This window comes from Xenopus laevis, chromosome 7L (genome assembly GCF_017654675.1).
Source record: "Xenopus laevis strain J_2021 chromosome 7L, Xenopus_laevis_v10.1, whole genome shotgun sequence".
Taxonomy (NCBI): Eukaryota; Metazoa; Chordata; class Amphibia; order Anura; family Pipidae; genus Xenopus; species Xenopus laevis.
In genome coordinates, this window is record NC_054383.1 from 10,343,213 (window position 1) to 10,360,219 (window position 17,007).

General features: G+C 43.5%; 1 protein-coding gene across 1 annotated transcript; it reads left to right on the top strand.

Moving 5' to 3' along the window:
• Window positions 1–231: 231 nt before the first annotated feature.
• tfam.L (transcription factor A, mitochondrial L homeolog) lies at window positions 232–14,726 on the top strand. Its single transcript, NM_001087637.1, is given in 8 exon segments — window positions 232–391; window positions 393–529; window positions 2,187–2,344; window positions 3,727–3,797; window positions 4,807–4,956; window positions 5,246–5,341; window positions 6,357–6,413; window positions 13,560–14,726. Coding segments are annotated over 8 exon segments (930 nt in total). The 5' UTR covers window positions 232–373; the 3' UTR covers window positions 13,803–14,726.
• Window positions 14,727–17,007: the final 2,281 nt, after the last annotated feature.

Below are 17,007 nucleotides of genomic sequence, written 5' to 3' on the forward strand. Positions count from 1 at the left end.
ATACCCGGACCCGGACCCTGCGCTGTTCTCACTATTTTTTGTTCTTTACAATTATCCTCCTAAAATACCAGCATGACCCACTGAGCCGCCGCTGGGTGTCGCTTGTGTCCAGCAGAAGCCGCACGTTCTATGACAGACTTACAGACTCATCGCATAAGTGGAACAGCGACACCCAGTGGACAAAGCCGCACTTTCACTCTCGACCGCATCCTTCTAAAATAAGTTTCGCACAAAACAGTCCGAACATCGAAAACTGAGCGGATACAGCCGATGGCGGAAGATTGAAATCATCGATTTGATAAAATGACACCGTTTGTGTCCCTGTGTTCGCTTTGAGGCAAATAGACCAGCGGAAGTGACGTCTCCTCCCGGCATGCGTCAGACCGGAAGTGCTAGCGCTTGTTGCGAGAGCGGGACAGAAGGATCGTGTTCTCTCCTCGCTCCCATTGGTCATGATGTCCTTGATGTCCCGTGGAGTTGGGGGGCTGCTCAGGTCCTTGACCGGGATTAACTGCAGCCAAACCATAAGGTGCCAGCCCGGGGGACCTCGCCCTTCCTCTACTACATTTCCCAGCATTCTCTCTAGTCTGCTGGATGGTATCCTTAAAAGCTGAAGGCTGCGGGTTGCAAGTCTTTGCCTGACAGCTCTGAACTGCCAGTATTCCTGTAGCAAACCCTGTGAGGATAACAAATAGCTGGGGGCTCGTTAAAGTTAACTTTTAGTAGGTTATAGAATGGCTAATTCTAAGCAGCTTTTAAATTGGCCTTCATGATGAACTCTTTAGAGGTTTTGTGAGTTCTGACTCTTTCCAGCTTTCAAATGGGGGTCACTGAACCTGTCTAAAAAACAAATGCTCTTTAAGGCTACAAATGTATTGTTGCTACTTTTTATTACTTCTCTTTCTATTCAGGCCTCTCCTGTTCCTATTCCAGTCTCTTATTCAAATCAGTGCATGGTTGCTAGGGGAATTTGGACCCTAGCAACCAGATTGCTGAAACTGCAAACTGCTGAAAAAAATGTAAATAACCTGAAAACCACAAAAAAAAAATAATAATAACCCCTTTAAGCAACACTGGGCAGTTACCCATAGCAACCAATTAGTCATTAAAGGGTGGTTCACCTTTTAGGTAACTTTTATTATGTTATAAAACGGCCAATTCTAAGCAACTTCTCAATTGGTTTTCGTTATACTTGTTTGCCTTTTTCTTCTGACTCTTTCCAGCTTTCAAATGAGGGTCGCTGGCCCCATCTAAAAACAAATGCTCTGTAAGGCTACAAATGTATTGTTATTGCTACTTTTTATTACTCATCTTTCTATTCAGGCCTCTCCTATTCATATTCCAGTCGCTTATTCAAATCAGTGCATGGTTTCTAGGGTAATGTCGACCCTAGCAACCAGATTGCTGAAATTGCAAACTGAAGAGCTGCTGAATAAAAAGCTAAATAACTCAAAAACCACAAATAATAAAAATGAAAACCAATTGCAAATTGTCTCAGAATATCCCTCTCTATATCATATTAACAGTTATCTCAAAGGTGAACAACCCCTATAACTCTTTTTTTTTTTTTTTTAAACCAGCTACAGGTAAAACAAATCAGATTGGTTGCCATGGTTACATATTTGCCCAATGTAGAGACCTCCTGGCCATTTCTTGCCCCTTTTCCCCCCACCCGCGGGCACAGACTGTTAATTAGGGATATGTCATGTTAATTAATTATTAAGCTTGTCTGTGCAATCAGATTTGTGCCTAATGTTTACACTTTCCCCAAACCGACCAATCAGGTCTCTGCTTTCATTTCCCAGTATGTAGAAGGCTGTTCTAAACAAATAGTGGATTGGTTGTTTATTGGTGACTGCGCTGGTGCAATTGGGCTGCTGAATCTGTAAATCTCGTCTCTGCAGGTTGATAGATATTAGTACCAGGGTTTCCTAATGGCTCGGCCGACTGATCTTTATATACAGGGAATGTTCCTGGCAAAGGAATAGAGTAGATGTCAGGGAATAAATGGAGACTTCATTCTAAGCAATTCTTATTCTGGTCCTGGTTCTGTCCCATAAAACCCTATGGACTTGTTGGTCTCTACACTGCGGCTTCTCTTGTTATTTTCCTGCTCCTCGTGTTTATAGCTGTGAATCACTTCATTGGGAATTGCTTCATACCTGACTCTTCTATATTAATCCTAGATGCACCAATGTTTCCAGTGGAATCTTCGGGTTCCAGTGCTCCCCACTCAGATGCTTCTCAAAAGGCGCCGCTCCCAGTGACTACCCGAAGCGGCCGCTGTCAGGATATCTACGTTATTCTGTGGAGCAGCGACCCAAACTCCACAAACAGTATCCCGGTGAGTCTGACATGACCTTCATTTGCTGACTACACAAGGAATAGGAAATATCACAGTCTAGAGTCCTGCAGAGGGTCAGGTACAGGTAGAAGTTTCGGGAGCAGTTATAGACGTGGGTCGCGGTTCTCCGGGTTTCCAGGTCACGGGTCTTCTCAATAGCGAGTTTTACTCCATTTTTCCAATCACGCCAACTTCTAATGATGTCACTTCCGGTTTACAATGACAGCACTTCCTGTTTCTTGATGGTCAGTGGGTCGGGTTGCGGATAAGGTACTTGCGGGTCGGTAGTGGGTCCAAGCGTTTAAGTATGCGGGTCACGGGTCGGGTTTGGGCTTAAGAAATTGGTTCCATGCAGGACTAGCCCTTATTATTTGGGTCTGCAGGGAGATAACCATTTTATTAAAGGAAAAGCAACACATTCCTAAGATAGAAGAATTAGAATTGAGGGAATGACAGGCCTATTCCAGGGAGAAGGGATACACTGGATACGCTAAAGGTTGTTTACCTTCCAACTGGTAATGTGCGGGTCGGGTTTTTCGCGACCCGCCGTCACTCCGACCGAGCCCAACTTCCGGGTTCCTTTTTCCGCCCCACTGATGACATCACAAAAGGGGAGGCGCATCAATAAAATGTCTATAAAAAGTCGGAAGCCGTCATTTGTAAGGTCACGGGCAGGGAGAGCAGTCAGAAGAGCTCAACCCACACCAGTCCCCGACCCGAAAAGGGGTAATAAGGTCGGCCCGAACCTGCCCCACTCCCGAGTAAACCCGCGGTTACCTGCACATCACTACTTTCAACGCTTTTTTCAGTTCAGTTGGTTTCAGATTGCTCACCAGAAAGACTTTTTCCAATTACTTTCTATTATTCTACTATTTTTCTAATATTGAAGTGTAAAGTGACATTTTTTGCCTTCTAAGGCAGCTCTGGGAATGGGGGGGTCACCGACCCTGTAAACTGTTCTAAATTGATACATTTAGTTGATACATTTCTTATCTTTGTCCCTGCTGAGCAGAATCTCTGGGTTTCATTACAGGCAGCTGTTAGACTTGATATAATAGTTATTAATACTCCAGAGATGCTGCTGAGAAACGTATCAACTCAATGTTGCAAAATTGTAACAGTTCAGAATCTGCACCTGAATTACCGAGCTGCCAGACTCAAACACCAGAGACATTCAACTTTAAATTTAGATTTTGGAAAAATGGTAAAAAATAGAAAATGGTAAGTAATTGAAAAAAGTCTTTATTTCTGGTGAACAATCTGAAAACTAAACTGTAAAAAAGTTTGGAAGGTGAACAACCCCGCGTTTGGAGCAGAGAAGCAGTGAATGTATAAACAACTGTAACTGTGTCTGATGTGTGCTGAACTGTATCATTCTGCAGAAGCCAAAATGATGGACCTGACAAAGATAATTGCTCTGGAGTGGAAAGGCCTCGCATCCACCGAAAAAGAGGTAAAACCAATCATAGAGAGTTTATTGTGACACAGACTGGTTAAAGGGGTGCTTCACCTTCAAGTAAAAGGGGCACTATTGTGGAAATGAAAATTTTATATATAAGCTTCATCATACTGAAATAAGAAACTTGTAAATACAATCAATTAAACATTCTGCATCATTTCTGAAATAATCAAGTTTATCTTCACTATTCCTCTCTCAGCATCTGTTTCTCTTCATTCTCTCTTCATGCAGCAGTTGGGTGTCGGATATTCATTGACAGTTAGATCCAATATATCTTATAGGGGGGGCTCCTTTCCTAGCAGATGTATTAGAGCTCACTCAAATAACTGGTTCCAGTACAAACAAAATCTAACAAATCTAACTGCATGTAGAGAGACATGATATCTGGTGATTTTAATAGAATGAGCTCTAATACATCTTCTAGGCAAGAAGACCCCCATCTCAATAGCAAATGTTCTGTAAGGCTACAAATTAATGATTGCTATTTTTTATTACTCGTCTTTCTATTCAGGCCTCTCCTATTCATATTCCAGTCTCTTATTCAAATCAGTGCATGGTTGCTAGGGTAATTAGGGCCCTAGCTACAAGATTGCTGAAACTGCAAACTGGAGAGCTGCTAAATAAAAAGCTAAATTACTAAAAAAAATCCACAAATAATAAAAAATGAAAACCAATTGCAAATTGTCACATACTAAAAGTTAATTTAAAGGTGAACAACCCCTATAATAAACAACATTCCATTTATGAGGCACAGCAAGGTCGACAGGTTGATTTTCTTACCTGTTTGCTGCTAAATACATCCCATGTCCTCAGCCTCTATGGGACTGAATGGGTAGCACTGGGTTCTATGCTGCTTTCCCGGATTAAAGGTTTTGGCTGAATAAACCAGGCACAAAGGCAATGTGATCTGTAGGAAAGGGATAAGCAGCTTTGTTCATGCCCCAGTAAGGCCTGTAGGTTATTTTTTTCTTCATATAAATCTGACCTGCTCTGCTTGCCGTAGCCATATGAAGCCGTAGCAAAGGCCGACCTGAAGAAGTACAGAGAGGAGGTGAAACAGTACAGAGAAGCGCTGAGTCCAGTGCAACTGGAGTTACACAGGGAGCAAAGGAGGCAGAGACTTGCAAAAAGGAAGAGCGTAAGGAAAAAAAGGGTAAGGAGTGTGCTTTTAAAAAGGTGCAAAATTCCTTCCTGCTATGGGCTGTTCCTATTTACAGGGGCTGAGGGTGGTGGGCCGGTGAGAGTGAGACGTTGCAGTAAAGTGCTACAGTGAATGGACACTGTATATAGTGACTGGGGCCTACCAGGATATCTCTGTGCTCCAAGCAGTCCAGTCTGAGCCTTTCTTTTACCTGATTTAGACACAAGTTCATTCTGTTGCTGATATAACACAAGCTCCTCCCTACTTACCGTTGTTCTTCCCCATCCCCCCCCCCAAACAGGAGCTGACAGCGTTGGGACGACCCAAAAGACCCCGCTCTCCATTCAATATATTTATGTCTGAGCACTTTCAGGATGCTAAAGGCACCTCCAGTCAGGTGAGTGATTTATCTGCTGCAAAAGAAAAGTGATGCTTCTCATTCTCTCTCCTTCTCCTGTATGATGCCTGAGGTAGAGCCCTGCGGGGAACCAATTTGTTAACCCCAAACCCGAACCGCATACTTACCCGATTAGACCCGCTACTCGACCAACAAGTACCTTATCCACAACCCAATCCGCTGACCATCAAGAAACAGGAAGTGCTGACATTGTAAACCGGAAGTGGCATCATTGGAAGTAGTAGTGATCAGAAAAAGAAGTAAAACTCGCTATTGAGAAGACCCGCAAACCCAGAGAACCACCTACCTGCGTCTATACCCACTCCCGAAACTTCTACCGGCAACCCACAGGGTACCGCAGGTTTTTGCGGATAATCCATGGGTACCCGACCCGCTCCAGGACTCTAGCCTGAGGGGTGGTTATACAAAGTATATAAAATGAAAGGGAAAGTCTGCTTTACTAGTCATTAATAGTGATGGGCAGATTTGTCCCGTTTCACTGAAAAATTCTCGATTTTTCCCGCAAAATTCGTGCGAAGCCCAAAGTTTTTGCAGGAGAATTTTCTCCGCAGTCGCAAAATTTATTAGCCGGCGGTGTAACGTGGAAATTCGCCGCAAATTTGTACCTAGCGAATTTATTTGCTCATCACTAGTCATTAGGGATGCACCGAATCCACTATTTTGGATTCGACAAACCCCCGAATCCTTTGCGAAAGATTCGGCCTAATCCTAATTTGCATTTGCAAATTACAGATGGGAAGGGGAAACATATTTTACTCTTCCTTGTTTGTGACAAAAAGTCACGCGATTTCCCTCCCCGCCCCTAATTTGCATATACAAATTAGAATTCAGTTCAGTCGGGCAGAAGGATTCGGCCAAACCAGAATCCTGCTGAAAAAGGCCGAATCCTGAAGTGAATTCTGGATTCGGTGCATCCCTACCGGTCATTGAAGTATACCATTGCTGACCAATGTTTTCTATATATAATCAGTGACACTCCTGTCTTTCCTTTTAGACAAAGATGAAGAGTCTGCGGGATGAATGGGAGAGGCTACACAATACACAAAAGCAGGTATCTGGTTACCTCTATTAAACATACTCAAGTACCTTTATATTCTCTACTATAGTATCAAGGGTCACCACAGATGCAGCCCCATAACTTGTTGAAAGCCCAGCAACAGAAGTGTGTGTTTGGAAATTCACAGCTATTTGGTTGTCAGGGCCCAATTTACCCTAGCAACCAGGTAGTGGTTAGAATGAGGGTCTGGTAGACGAATTGCACTGGGCCTTAATGGGGAGGTTCACCTTTAATAATAATAATAATTATTTTCCTTTGACTCTTCCAGCTTTCAAGTGGGGGTCACTGACCCTGTCTAAAAAAAAAATGCTCTGTAAGGCTACAAAGTATTATTTCTACTTCTTATAACTCCTGTTTCTATTAGGGATTCACAGAATCCAGGATTTGGTTCAGGGTTCGGCCTTTTTCAGCAGGATTTGGATTTGGTCGAATCCTTCTGCCCGGCCGAACCGACTCCTAATCTGCATATGCAAACTAGGGGCAGGGAGGGAAATCGCGTGACTTTTTGTCACAAGCAAGGAAATAAAAAATGTTTCCCCCTTCCCACCCCTAATTTGCATATGCAAATTAGGATCGGATTATGTTCGGTATTAGGTTGATCTTTCGCAAAGGATTCAGGGGTTCGGCCGAATCCAAAAGATTCGGTGCATCCCTACTTTCTATTCAGTCCTATTCATATTCCAGTCTCTTATTTAAATGAATGCATGGTTGCTAGGGTAATTTTGACCCTAGAAACCCAATTGCTAAAATTGCAAACTGCAGAGCTTCTTTATAAAAAGCTAAATAAATTAAAAAAAACACAAATAAAAAAAATGAAAACCAATTACTTTTTATTACTGATCCTTCTATTCAGGGCTCTCCTATTCATATTCCAGTCTCTTAATCAAATCAATGCATGGTTGCTAGGGTAATTTGGACCCTAGCAACCAGACTGCTTACATTGCAAACTGAAGAGCTGCTGAATAAAAATATAAATAACTCAAAAACCACAAATAATAAAAAATGAAAACCAATTGCAAATTGTCTCAGAATATCACTCTCTATATCATACTAATAGTTTATTTTAAGGTGAACGACCCCTTTAATAGAAAGAGAAGAAATTAAAAGTAACCATACAATTCTAGCCTTACAGATAAATACTTTTTGGCTGCCGGGGTCAGTGACCCCCTCAATTAAAAGACTGAAAAGAGACAGAAGAGCTCATTATAGAACCAGGGTAATTCTAATTTCTCTTGCCTAGATTGGGGGACACAGGCACCATGGGGATGAAGATCCTGTTGCTTGGAGAAAGGACACTAAAAGGTTAAAGTGGCTCCTCCTCCTCCTGCTCTGGGCTTCATCCCCGCCTACCTCCTCAATCCTCAGTTTTCTTTAGTGTCCTCAGAAGGAGGATGGACACTTCGTGGCTGGGAGCAATGGTACAGATTTATTCAGTATCATGCCACTACTAGGGGTCAGTGTTTCTCTTCCAGAACCCCTCCAGCCAAGGACTTCTGATCTGAAGATGCTCTATAGCCTTCCCGCTCTACGGAGGCTGCAGGCTGGGGAGCTCCCCCCCACACTACCCTGGGCACTGGTTCCCGCTCTCCGGAGGCTGCACCAGTAGCCACGACGGAGGGTATATCTTTTATTGAGCATTCCTGGCTGGCACGAGGAGGTAAGTCAATTCCCTCCTCCCTCCCCCCATTACATGCTGCCTGTCAGCTCTGCAGAAAGCCATTTAGTTTCACTTTCACTGCTATTCTCTCACACAGATTTTCCTAGGCATTTAGTTTCACTTTCACTGCTATTCTCTGACAAAGATTTCCCTAGGCCAGGGATGTCCAAAAGGTAGATGGGATCTACCAGTAGACCTTTAGCTGGTCATCAGTAGATATAAAGACACTGTCAACACACAGTTTGTCTAAATCACCCTCCTGTTTCATGCTTTTTATTTGATATTTATGTTAAGGTTACAATATACATTTTCTCATGAATCAATATTAAGTAATATTTTCCATGGAACAGAATTCTAACAATGCTTTTATATATGTAGATCATAATGGGACAACAGCACTAAAAGTAGTCCCCGCATTGGTAACTCAGTGCCATTCCCATCGATCTTTCGCGCCACCATTTGGCGCTGCGTCTATTTCATTGTGGACGAGTCGCTGCACAGGCGCCTCACGGGCGCAATCTTACTAAGGTACTTTACCAAAGCCCGGGAAACCTCTCTGGCGGCCATTTTGGATCCGCATCTCTCTCTCCAGTACTGAGCGTTTCCAGCCTCACTGTCTCTCACAGAGAAGAACAAGGCACCATTCCTTCCTACCTTGGTGAATAGGTAGTTACGCTTCCCTTACTTTTTCTCTAGGGGATTAACACTTCCCTCTCTCTATAGGACCTACTGTGGGGTTTTTCACTACTTCCCTCTGTCTCCACAGATTGCACTCTAAGGGAGAAGTGGTTCACTCCTCTGGGCTCTCCTAATATTCCCCAATATCTTACTTACTGGGTTGCACTACATAGTATAGCCATGACGGGCAGGGCAGATGACCAGTCCCTTCCCAAGCAGGCAACTGCATGTACCACCAATGCAATTTAGTATTTGGCATGGGCTACTTGCAGACCTAAATTTGCTAGTGTTTTGGCTGAGCCAATATGTGAAGCCTGTAAGACTGCAGCAGTCACTGCACAATTACAATCCCACACAGCCCTACCAGCCAGCTCTGCGACAGCTACGGCTAATCAAAAGAGCTTGGATTCTGAATGGTGTGCGCTCTATCTCTAGCGGGTCTACAAAACCTAGCCAGAATTCCAGAGACTCTAGATAAGGTCCTACAGCACCTATCTACAGAGCCTCACAGACCGGTCACTCAGCAGTCGGTCACAAAGCGACCTCCCCTTTCCCCACCTGTTTTGCCTGATGAACAGGAAGAGGCATTGGGAAGAGGGACAGATCCTATCCGCAGATGAATAGGATCAGGATACCCCTAGATCACAATGAGAGGTCGAGAGCCTGATTCAGGCACACCCCACCTTTAGCAAACCAATAACATTTTCAAGAGGCAAAAGAAGTCTTCCTGTGTCTTTCCAGCCTATGAACAGCTGGGCGACATTGTTTAAGCACAATGGAAAACGCCAGACCATAGAGTCCAATTTTCCATCGCTTTACTCAAACTTATCCTTTTACTTTACAGACCTTGGTCTTCACCCCCAGCAGTGGACCCACCCGTCTCTAAATTGTCAAAGACCACCACCATTCCAGTAGCCGATGCGGCTTCCTTTAACGATCCTATCGACAAACGTCTTGAGGGTTTCTGCAAGTCGATTTTTACAGCAGCAGGCAGAACTCTCCGACCTATTATTGCCACCCCATGGGTATCCAGGTCAATGGAAGTTTGGGTGGAACAGGTGGCCCAACCTCTTTCTAGCTCCGATAGCGGACACAAATATATAAATTTGCGTAGCAGTCCTGGACGCGGCTAAGCTCGTCACATGGGCTTCGGCATAATTCATTGCAGCCAGACGTTTCCTTTGGCTAAAAAACTGGTCAACAGATCTTACCTTGAAGTGGTCTCTGCTTGGTCTCCCATTCTCGAAAAAAAAAAACTTTTTGGTGCTGAACAGAGAAGGAAAATTCTCAAGCTACAGAGCCAGAGGTCCCAACATGAAAAGCAACAAGCTCCGACCCGCCCCAGATTCCAGTCAAGGCAGAGCACTTCTTGGTCAGGAAGCAGAGCAGCACCTAAGCCCGCACGGGACAAACCAGCCTCCGCATGAGGAGGTGCCCACCCCTGAAAGCTAAACCCTTTGGCGGACGCTTAAGTCACTTTCGGGAGGTGTGACGGCATAGAGTACTGGAACCCTGGGTCCTACAGATCATTTCTATCTCATAGAATTCGCTCAGCTACCTCCGAGGTGATTTTCCATCTCAAGGCTCCCTACCACAGAACCCAGGCACTCGGCTTTCCATGGGGTTCCACACGCCCTGACTGCCTCCGCGGTAGCAATGGCGGTCCCTCAAAGGTAAAAGGGGCTTCGGTTTCTACTTAAACTGTTTATAGTACCCAAAAAGGATGGATCTTTTCACCTGGTGCTAGACCTAAAGGCACTAAAGGACCATGTAAAGAAGCACCACTTCAAGATGGAATCCATCCAGTCAGTCCTAATGTCCCTGGACACAGAGGATTTCAGGGCGGTGATCGACATCAAAGATGCATACCTGCATGTCCCCATACATCCCAACCACCACTGGGTCCTTCACTTTTCAGTGGCATTAGAACATTGGCAATCCCTGGCACTCCCCTTCAGACTATCCTCCGCGCAAAGGCTATTTACAAAGGTCATGGCTGCGGCTCTAGAGGACCTGCGACTGCAGGGAGTGAGTGTCGTACCATACCTGGACGACCAACTGGTAAAGGCCCGTTCCATGGCACTGGCCACAACTCATCTCCAGACACTAATGCTGTTAGGTTGGCAGATAAACTTCCAAATTTCTGGATTCATACCTTCCCAGAGTACAGAATATTTAGGGCTTGATCTAAATTCTTCATTGGGAAGAGCCTTCCTTCCCCAATCCAAGATCACCTCCATGCAGGGGCTCCTGCCATCTCTGCAGAAAATGGATCAGGTACCTTTAAGGTTGCCATGAGAGTGCTAGGGACTATAGTGTCATCCTGCGATTCCATATGCGCAGCTCCACACCAGAGCCATGCAGAGCCTTACTCCAACACCAGAGGAGGAACTGAGCGAACCTAAACTGCAGGATTCCCCTATCAGATCTAGTTTGAACCTCTATCAGTTGGTGGCTTTGACCAACAACACTTCCGTCAGGAAAACCCTTCCCCAATCACCAGTGGACAGTCATCACAACAGTTGCCAGTCTATAAGGTTGGGGAGAAGTATTGGGAGACCTAACCATACAGGGACGTTGGTCACAGAAAGAACTACTCCCCATCAACATCCTGGAATTAAGAGCAATCTACCTGTCATTGCTCCAATGGTCAGGCAGACTTCAAGATCTACCTGTAAGAATACAGTCAGGCAATGTGACAGCGTTGGCTTACATCAACCACCAAGGAGGCACAAGGAGTCAAGCTGCCCTCGCAGAGGCACAGCAAATTCTTCTGTGGGTGTAAAACACGGTACCAGCTATCTCCGCAGTTCATATCCCTGGAGTGAGAGCCGAGAGACCTTAGATCAGGGAGAGTGGAGCCTACACCCAGAGGTTTTTTCAACTGATTCTGGCAAGGTGGGGCACTCCGGAAGTAGACTTAATGGCATCCAGGTACAACAACAAGCTTACGAGGTTCTTCACAAGAAGCAATGACCCTCTGGCCCTAGCATGGACACACTGGTGGTTCCGTGGCAGTTTCACCTAGCATATGTCTTCCCACCACTGGCACTTCTGCCAAGGGTAATCAAGAAGGGTAGAAACAGTTGTAGTGGCACCCTACTGGCCACACCACACTTGGTTCGAAGAGCTCATAAGTTCACCAGTGGACGCACCATTCCACCTTCCAGACAGAATGGATCTGTTATCTCAGGGACTGATCCTCCACCTGAGTTCACCATGGCTGGATTTAACGGCATGACACTTGAAGCCATAATCCTAGCCAGATCAGGAGTTCCAAAAAAGGCCATACCGACCTTACTAAGGGCCAGAAAGCCCGTCTTCGCACGCATCTACCACAGGGTATGGAGGACATTCATATCCTGGTGTAAATCTAAAGCCAAAGACCCACAGTCCTGGGACGAAAGTAGCCTATTGTTATTCCTTCAGGAGGGTTTAGAAATAAGGGCTGGCACTCAGCTCACTGAATGTTCAGGTATCAGCCTTATCTATCCTTTTTCAGCAGCAGCAGCTTGCAATGCTGCCCAACATCAAGACCTTCCTACAGGGAGCATTGAGGATCATACCGCCATACCGTCATACAATCCCTCCCTGGGATCTCAATATGGTACCTTCTGTATTGCAGGAGCAACCGTTCGAGCCATTGGCTCAATTCCATTAACTCTGCTGACTCTTCAGGTAGTTTTCTATTAGCCATCACTTTGGCTAGACTAGTTTCAGAACTAGCAGCTCTATCTTGTCGTCCACCATTTTTGATTTTTTACAAGGACAAGGCGGTGTTGAGACCTACCGTGGATTTCTTCCTAAGGAGTTCCATCTTAACCAGGACCTGGTGGTTTCTTCATTTTGTCCTGAACAAAAGACAAATTTGGAACAGTTACATACGTAGATGTGGTTCGTTCTCTCAGAACATACACCAGGGCTACCAAGAGTAGAAGGAAGCTAGACAACCTCTTTGTCTTACCAGAAGGACCACGGAAAAGCCTTAAGGCATCTAAGGCCACCAATGCAAGATGGATTAGGTCAACAATTTTGAAGGCCTATGAGGTACGAGGTAAGGCCACACCCTTCCGGGTTCAGCTCATTCTACTTCTTCACTCAGCACTTCTTGGGTGATTCCTCTCCAGGCTTCAGCAGAACAGGTCTGTAGGGCTGCAGTGTGGTCATCCACACACACCTTTTCCAAATTCTACAAGGTGCATACATTCGCCTCAGCCTAAGCGAGCTTCGGCAGGAAAGTGTTGCAGGTGGTTATTCCCTGAACACTGGGGGTAAAAAGTCCCGCCCTCATGGGTAGCTTTGGGACGTCCCCATGGTGCCTGTGTCCCCCAATCTAGGCAAGAGAAAAATAGATTTTTGTACTTACCGTTAAATCCTTTTCTCTTGTCCTACATTGGGGGACACAGGCCTTCCCTCCCTGTATTAGTTCATGTTAATATTGATCAAGTAATATCTTATATAATTTTTGTTGTTCAAATACCAACAATTTCAAACAGCAGGTGGTTCATACCAGGCTTAGCTTGCATTGGGGAGGAGCTCCTTCTCTTCACATGGGCAATTGGTAGGGCTCGTCATCTCTTCTTCGGTTAGAAAACTGAGGATTGAGGAGGTAGGCGGGGATGAAGCCCAGAGCAGGAGGAGGAGGAGCCACTTTAACCTTTTAGTGTCCTTTCTCCAAGCAACAGGATCTTCATCCCCATGGTGCCTGTGTCCCCCAATGTAGGACAAGAGAAAAGGATTTAACGGTAAGTACAAAAATCTATTTATTGCACATACACACTGACATGGAGACTCGCATCTTGCAGACGTACAACCACCTTGCTCAGGATGACAAGATCCGATACGAGAATGAAATGAAATCCTGGGAAGAACAAATGATCGAAATTGGCCGCGGGGATCTTATCCGACTGAATCAGAGGAAAAGGTTCAAGAAGCCCAGGGCAACGAGAGCTTCTTCTAAAACAAACACGGCTAAGAAAGGACTGACTGGATCCAGCCACAAGGAAGGCTTCAGCGGTGCCAGTAACCCCAAACAACATGAAGAATAAATCCAGGAATATATATATTTTTTTTTGTATTAAACAGCCTATTTACTGCTTTATGGCCTCTTGATTGATAGACATAACTATCCTCTGTATGTGCCCATTAGTTAAAGGATAAGTAAACCTTAAAAAATCAGTGACAATGTAACATTGATTTTTCTTCATTCCAAGATATTAAAGGATACATGTACTGTTAATATAAATGAATTTTGTTACAACAGCGCCATCTGCTGGTCAGTTTCCCACCAGTCTGACCACCAAGTAGTCAAGGAAGTTGTCAGGAGAAAGAAAGAGGCTGCTCTGATGTTCTTCTGCTTAGGAAAGATTTGAGAAAGATTTCTAATTTTTTTCCTAAGCAGAAGAACATCAGAGCAGCCTCTTTCTTTCTCCTGACAACTTCCTTGACTACTTGGTGGTCAGACTGGTGGGAAAATGACCAGCAGGTGGCGCTGCAAAATTCATTCATATTAACAGCACATGTATCCTTTAATATCTTGGGATGAAAAAAAATAAATAATGAATGTACATTGCAAAAGTGCTTTGAATATTACCCTCATTAATTTTACATTCACTTATTTTTAAGGTTTATTTATCCTTTAACGACAGCTCTGGTGCCACATTTAAGCCAATAAGTGCCGATTTGGCTGTTGGGTCACAAAAAAAAAAAAATATTCCTGCTGTTATTTACTATTTTATGTTAGTCTAATACAACATTTCAGTGGCAGTTGCTTTGAGAAGTTAACCCTTCAATTCGCTTTTGCCGTAGTTTTTTGTGTTCTTTACATCTGTGAGTAATTGTGCAAATCCCTCCATTTCCAGCACTGCTATTTAAATTATTATTACAAATGTTCTATTTTTTTTTCTTTTTTGTAATGTACCAAAATGCCGTAAAAAAGTAAAAAAAAAAAAAAATACAAAACCATTTTTTTTATATACCTTGGCAGTATCAAAATAAACGAACTCCGAATCCTACATGTATGAAAGGCCCTGGTAAAGGGGACGTAACCCCAACTTGCTAAAACCAGGGGTCAAAACTTTGGCTCTAATGTCTCTTGGGTTCTGTAGTTTTAGGGCAGTTTATTTACAAATGTAAATGTTCCGCCAGCCTATGGGTGTATGTTTATTGCTGCTGGGGTGAGATAAGCCACTGCTATGGTTATTTAAGAAAACGGTTTCTGTTTAGTTTAAACGAGAACTAAAGCCCAACTAAAGAAGTAGCTAGAAATGTTGTACATTATATTTTGTGCTTCTGTACCAGCCCAAAGCAACCACAGCCCTTTAGCAGTAAAGATCTGTGTCTCCAAAGATGCCCCAGTAGCTCCCCATCTTCTTTTCTGCTGATTCACTGCACATGCTCTGTGCTGCTGTCACTTACTGAGCTTAGGGACCCACTCACAATATACAGTACACATAGAATAGAAATGTCACAATATAAGGCTGATTAGTAATTAATACACATAATTACTACATGGCAGCACAGAAACCAGTGCAATTAGCATCAGAATTTAATAATCAGCAAACCTGTAGCATCAGCTTATATTACAGCCAGGGAAGCTCATTTTCTGCTGGATAATTAGTGACGAGCCCTAAGCTTAGCTTCTCAACAGCCAATCAGAGCCCACTGAGCATGTGCGGAGATTCAGGAGAAAGAAAGAGGCTGCTCTGATGTTCTTCTGCTTAGGAATACAATTAGAAACCTTTCTCAAATCTTTCCTAAGCAGAAGAACATCAGAGCAGCCTCTTTCTTTCTCCTGACAACTTCCTTGACTACTTGCTGGTCAGACTGGTGGGAAACTGACCAGCAGGTGGCGATGTTGTAACAAAATTCATTCATATTAACAGTACATGTATCCTTTAATATCTTGGAATTAAAAATTAAAAAAAAATGAATGTATAATGCAAAAGTGCTTAGAATAGCCCCCTCATCAATTTTACATTCACTTATTTTTAAGGTTTACTTATCCTTTAACATACCATCGTCTTCAAACTCAAATGTTCAAGATTTCTCAGATAAAAACAAATTCAGCTACTGACAGAATGGGATTTTCGTGTAATCGAGGCTTTTTTTTTTTTGCACGTTTTATGCCATCCGCTTTTCGTGATTCTTGTATTTTTTATAAATCAGCTAACAATTGACAACTTAAAAAAAAAAATGAAAAATTTCCATCTCAAACGAATCTTTCTATCGTGGTTCCTTAAAAATTCTTCATTATCTTTGCCGTTTCGTATGTAACATTTGGTGACTATTTTCGACCGTTCTAGCCTCCCATGTGGCTTAGCCCATGACTAAGGGAGGCACAAAATGCGTAAGGCCAATGGAGATACTGTTCCTTTTTAGATGAGTCTATAATAAATATTGTATTTTTTATAGGGATGCACAGAATCCACTATTTTGGATTCGGACGAATCCCCGAATCCTTCTCGAAAGATTCAGCCAAATACTGATTCCTAATTTGCATATTTGCATTGCATATTTTTTACTTCCTTATTTTTTATGCGATTTCCCTCACCTAATTTGCATATGCAAATTCGATTTTACCGAATCCTTCTGAAAAAGCCTCAATCCTGGCCGAATCCCGAATCCTGGATTCGGTGCATCCGTAAGTTTTAACTTTATATTGGGCAGCATTTGTGGAGTTTTTCCGAGTGCCCGATACCCCTCTTTCTTGTATTTTAGGGATAGTCGACAGGCAAGAAAAATTTTCATGGGAAATCCTAGTGACAAAATGATAAATACGTGAGAATGAGAAAATAAAAATCCAGCAAACTTTATGCCACATTACTCAAAAAAAAAAAAAAAAGTGAATTACTGAAATTTGATAAATCTGCCATTAATTCATGAGCGGGGCCCTTGATAACGCTAATAACCATTGGTTGCACTCGCTTGCTGCTGGGAGTAGATGAAAACCAAGAGGGGACTGAAACTACGGCCATGATTATCGATACGGCTGATTTATTACAGATTGAGATGCTCAGTCTGGAGGAAAACACTTTTCACATGCAGATCCACTTTGGGTATTTTTCAGTGTTTTTCCCGCCCCGGCGCTTTCATGACTTAAACTAAAATCATATTGATGGGGACGGCAATGGGGACATCGAAGTGTCTTTCAACTGAAATTTTTCTGCTCTCCGTGCGGTTGAGAATTCTTGAAAACTTCAAAAATAGAGATTCATTTCTGTTACACGAAGCAATTTAGACATATTTACTAGA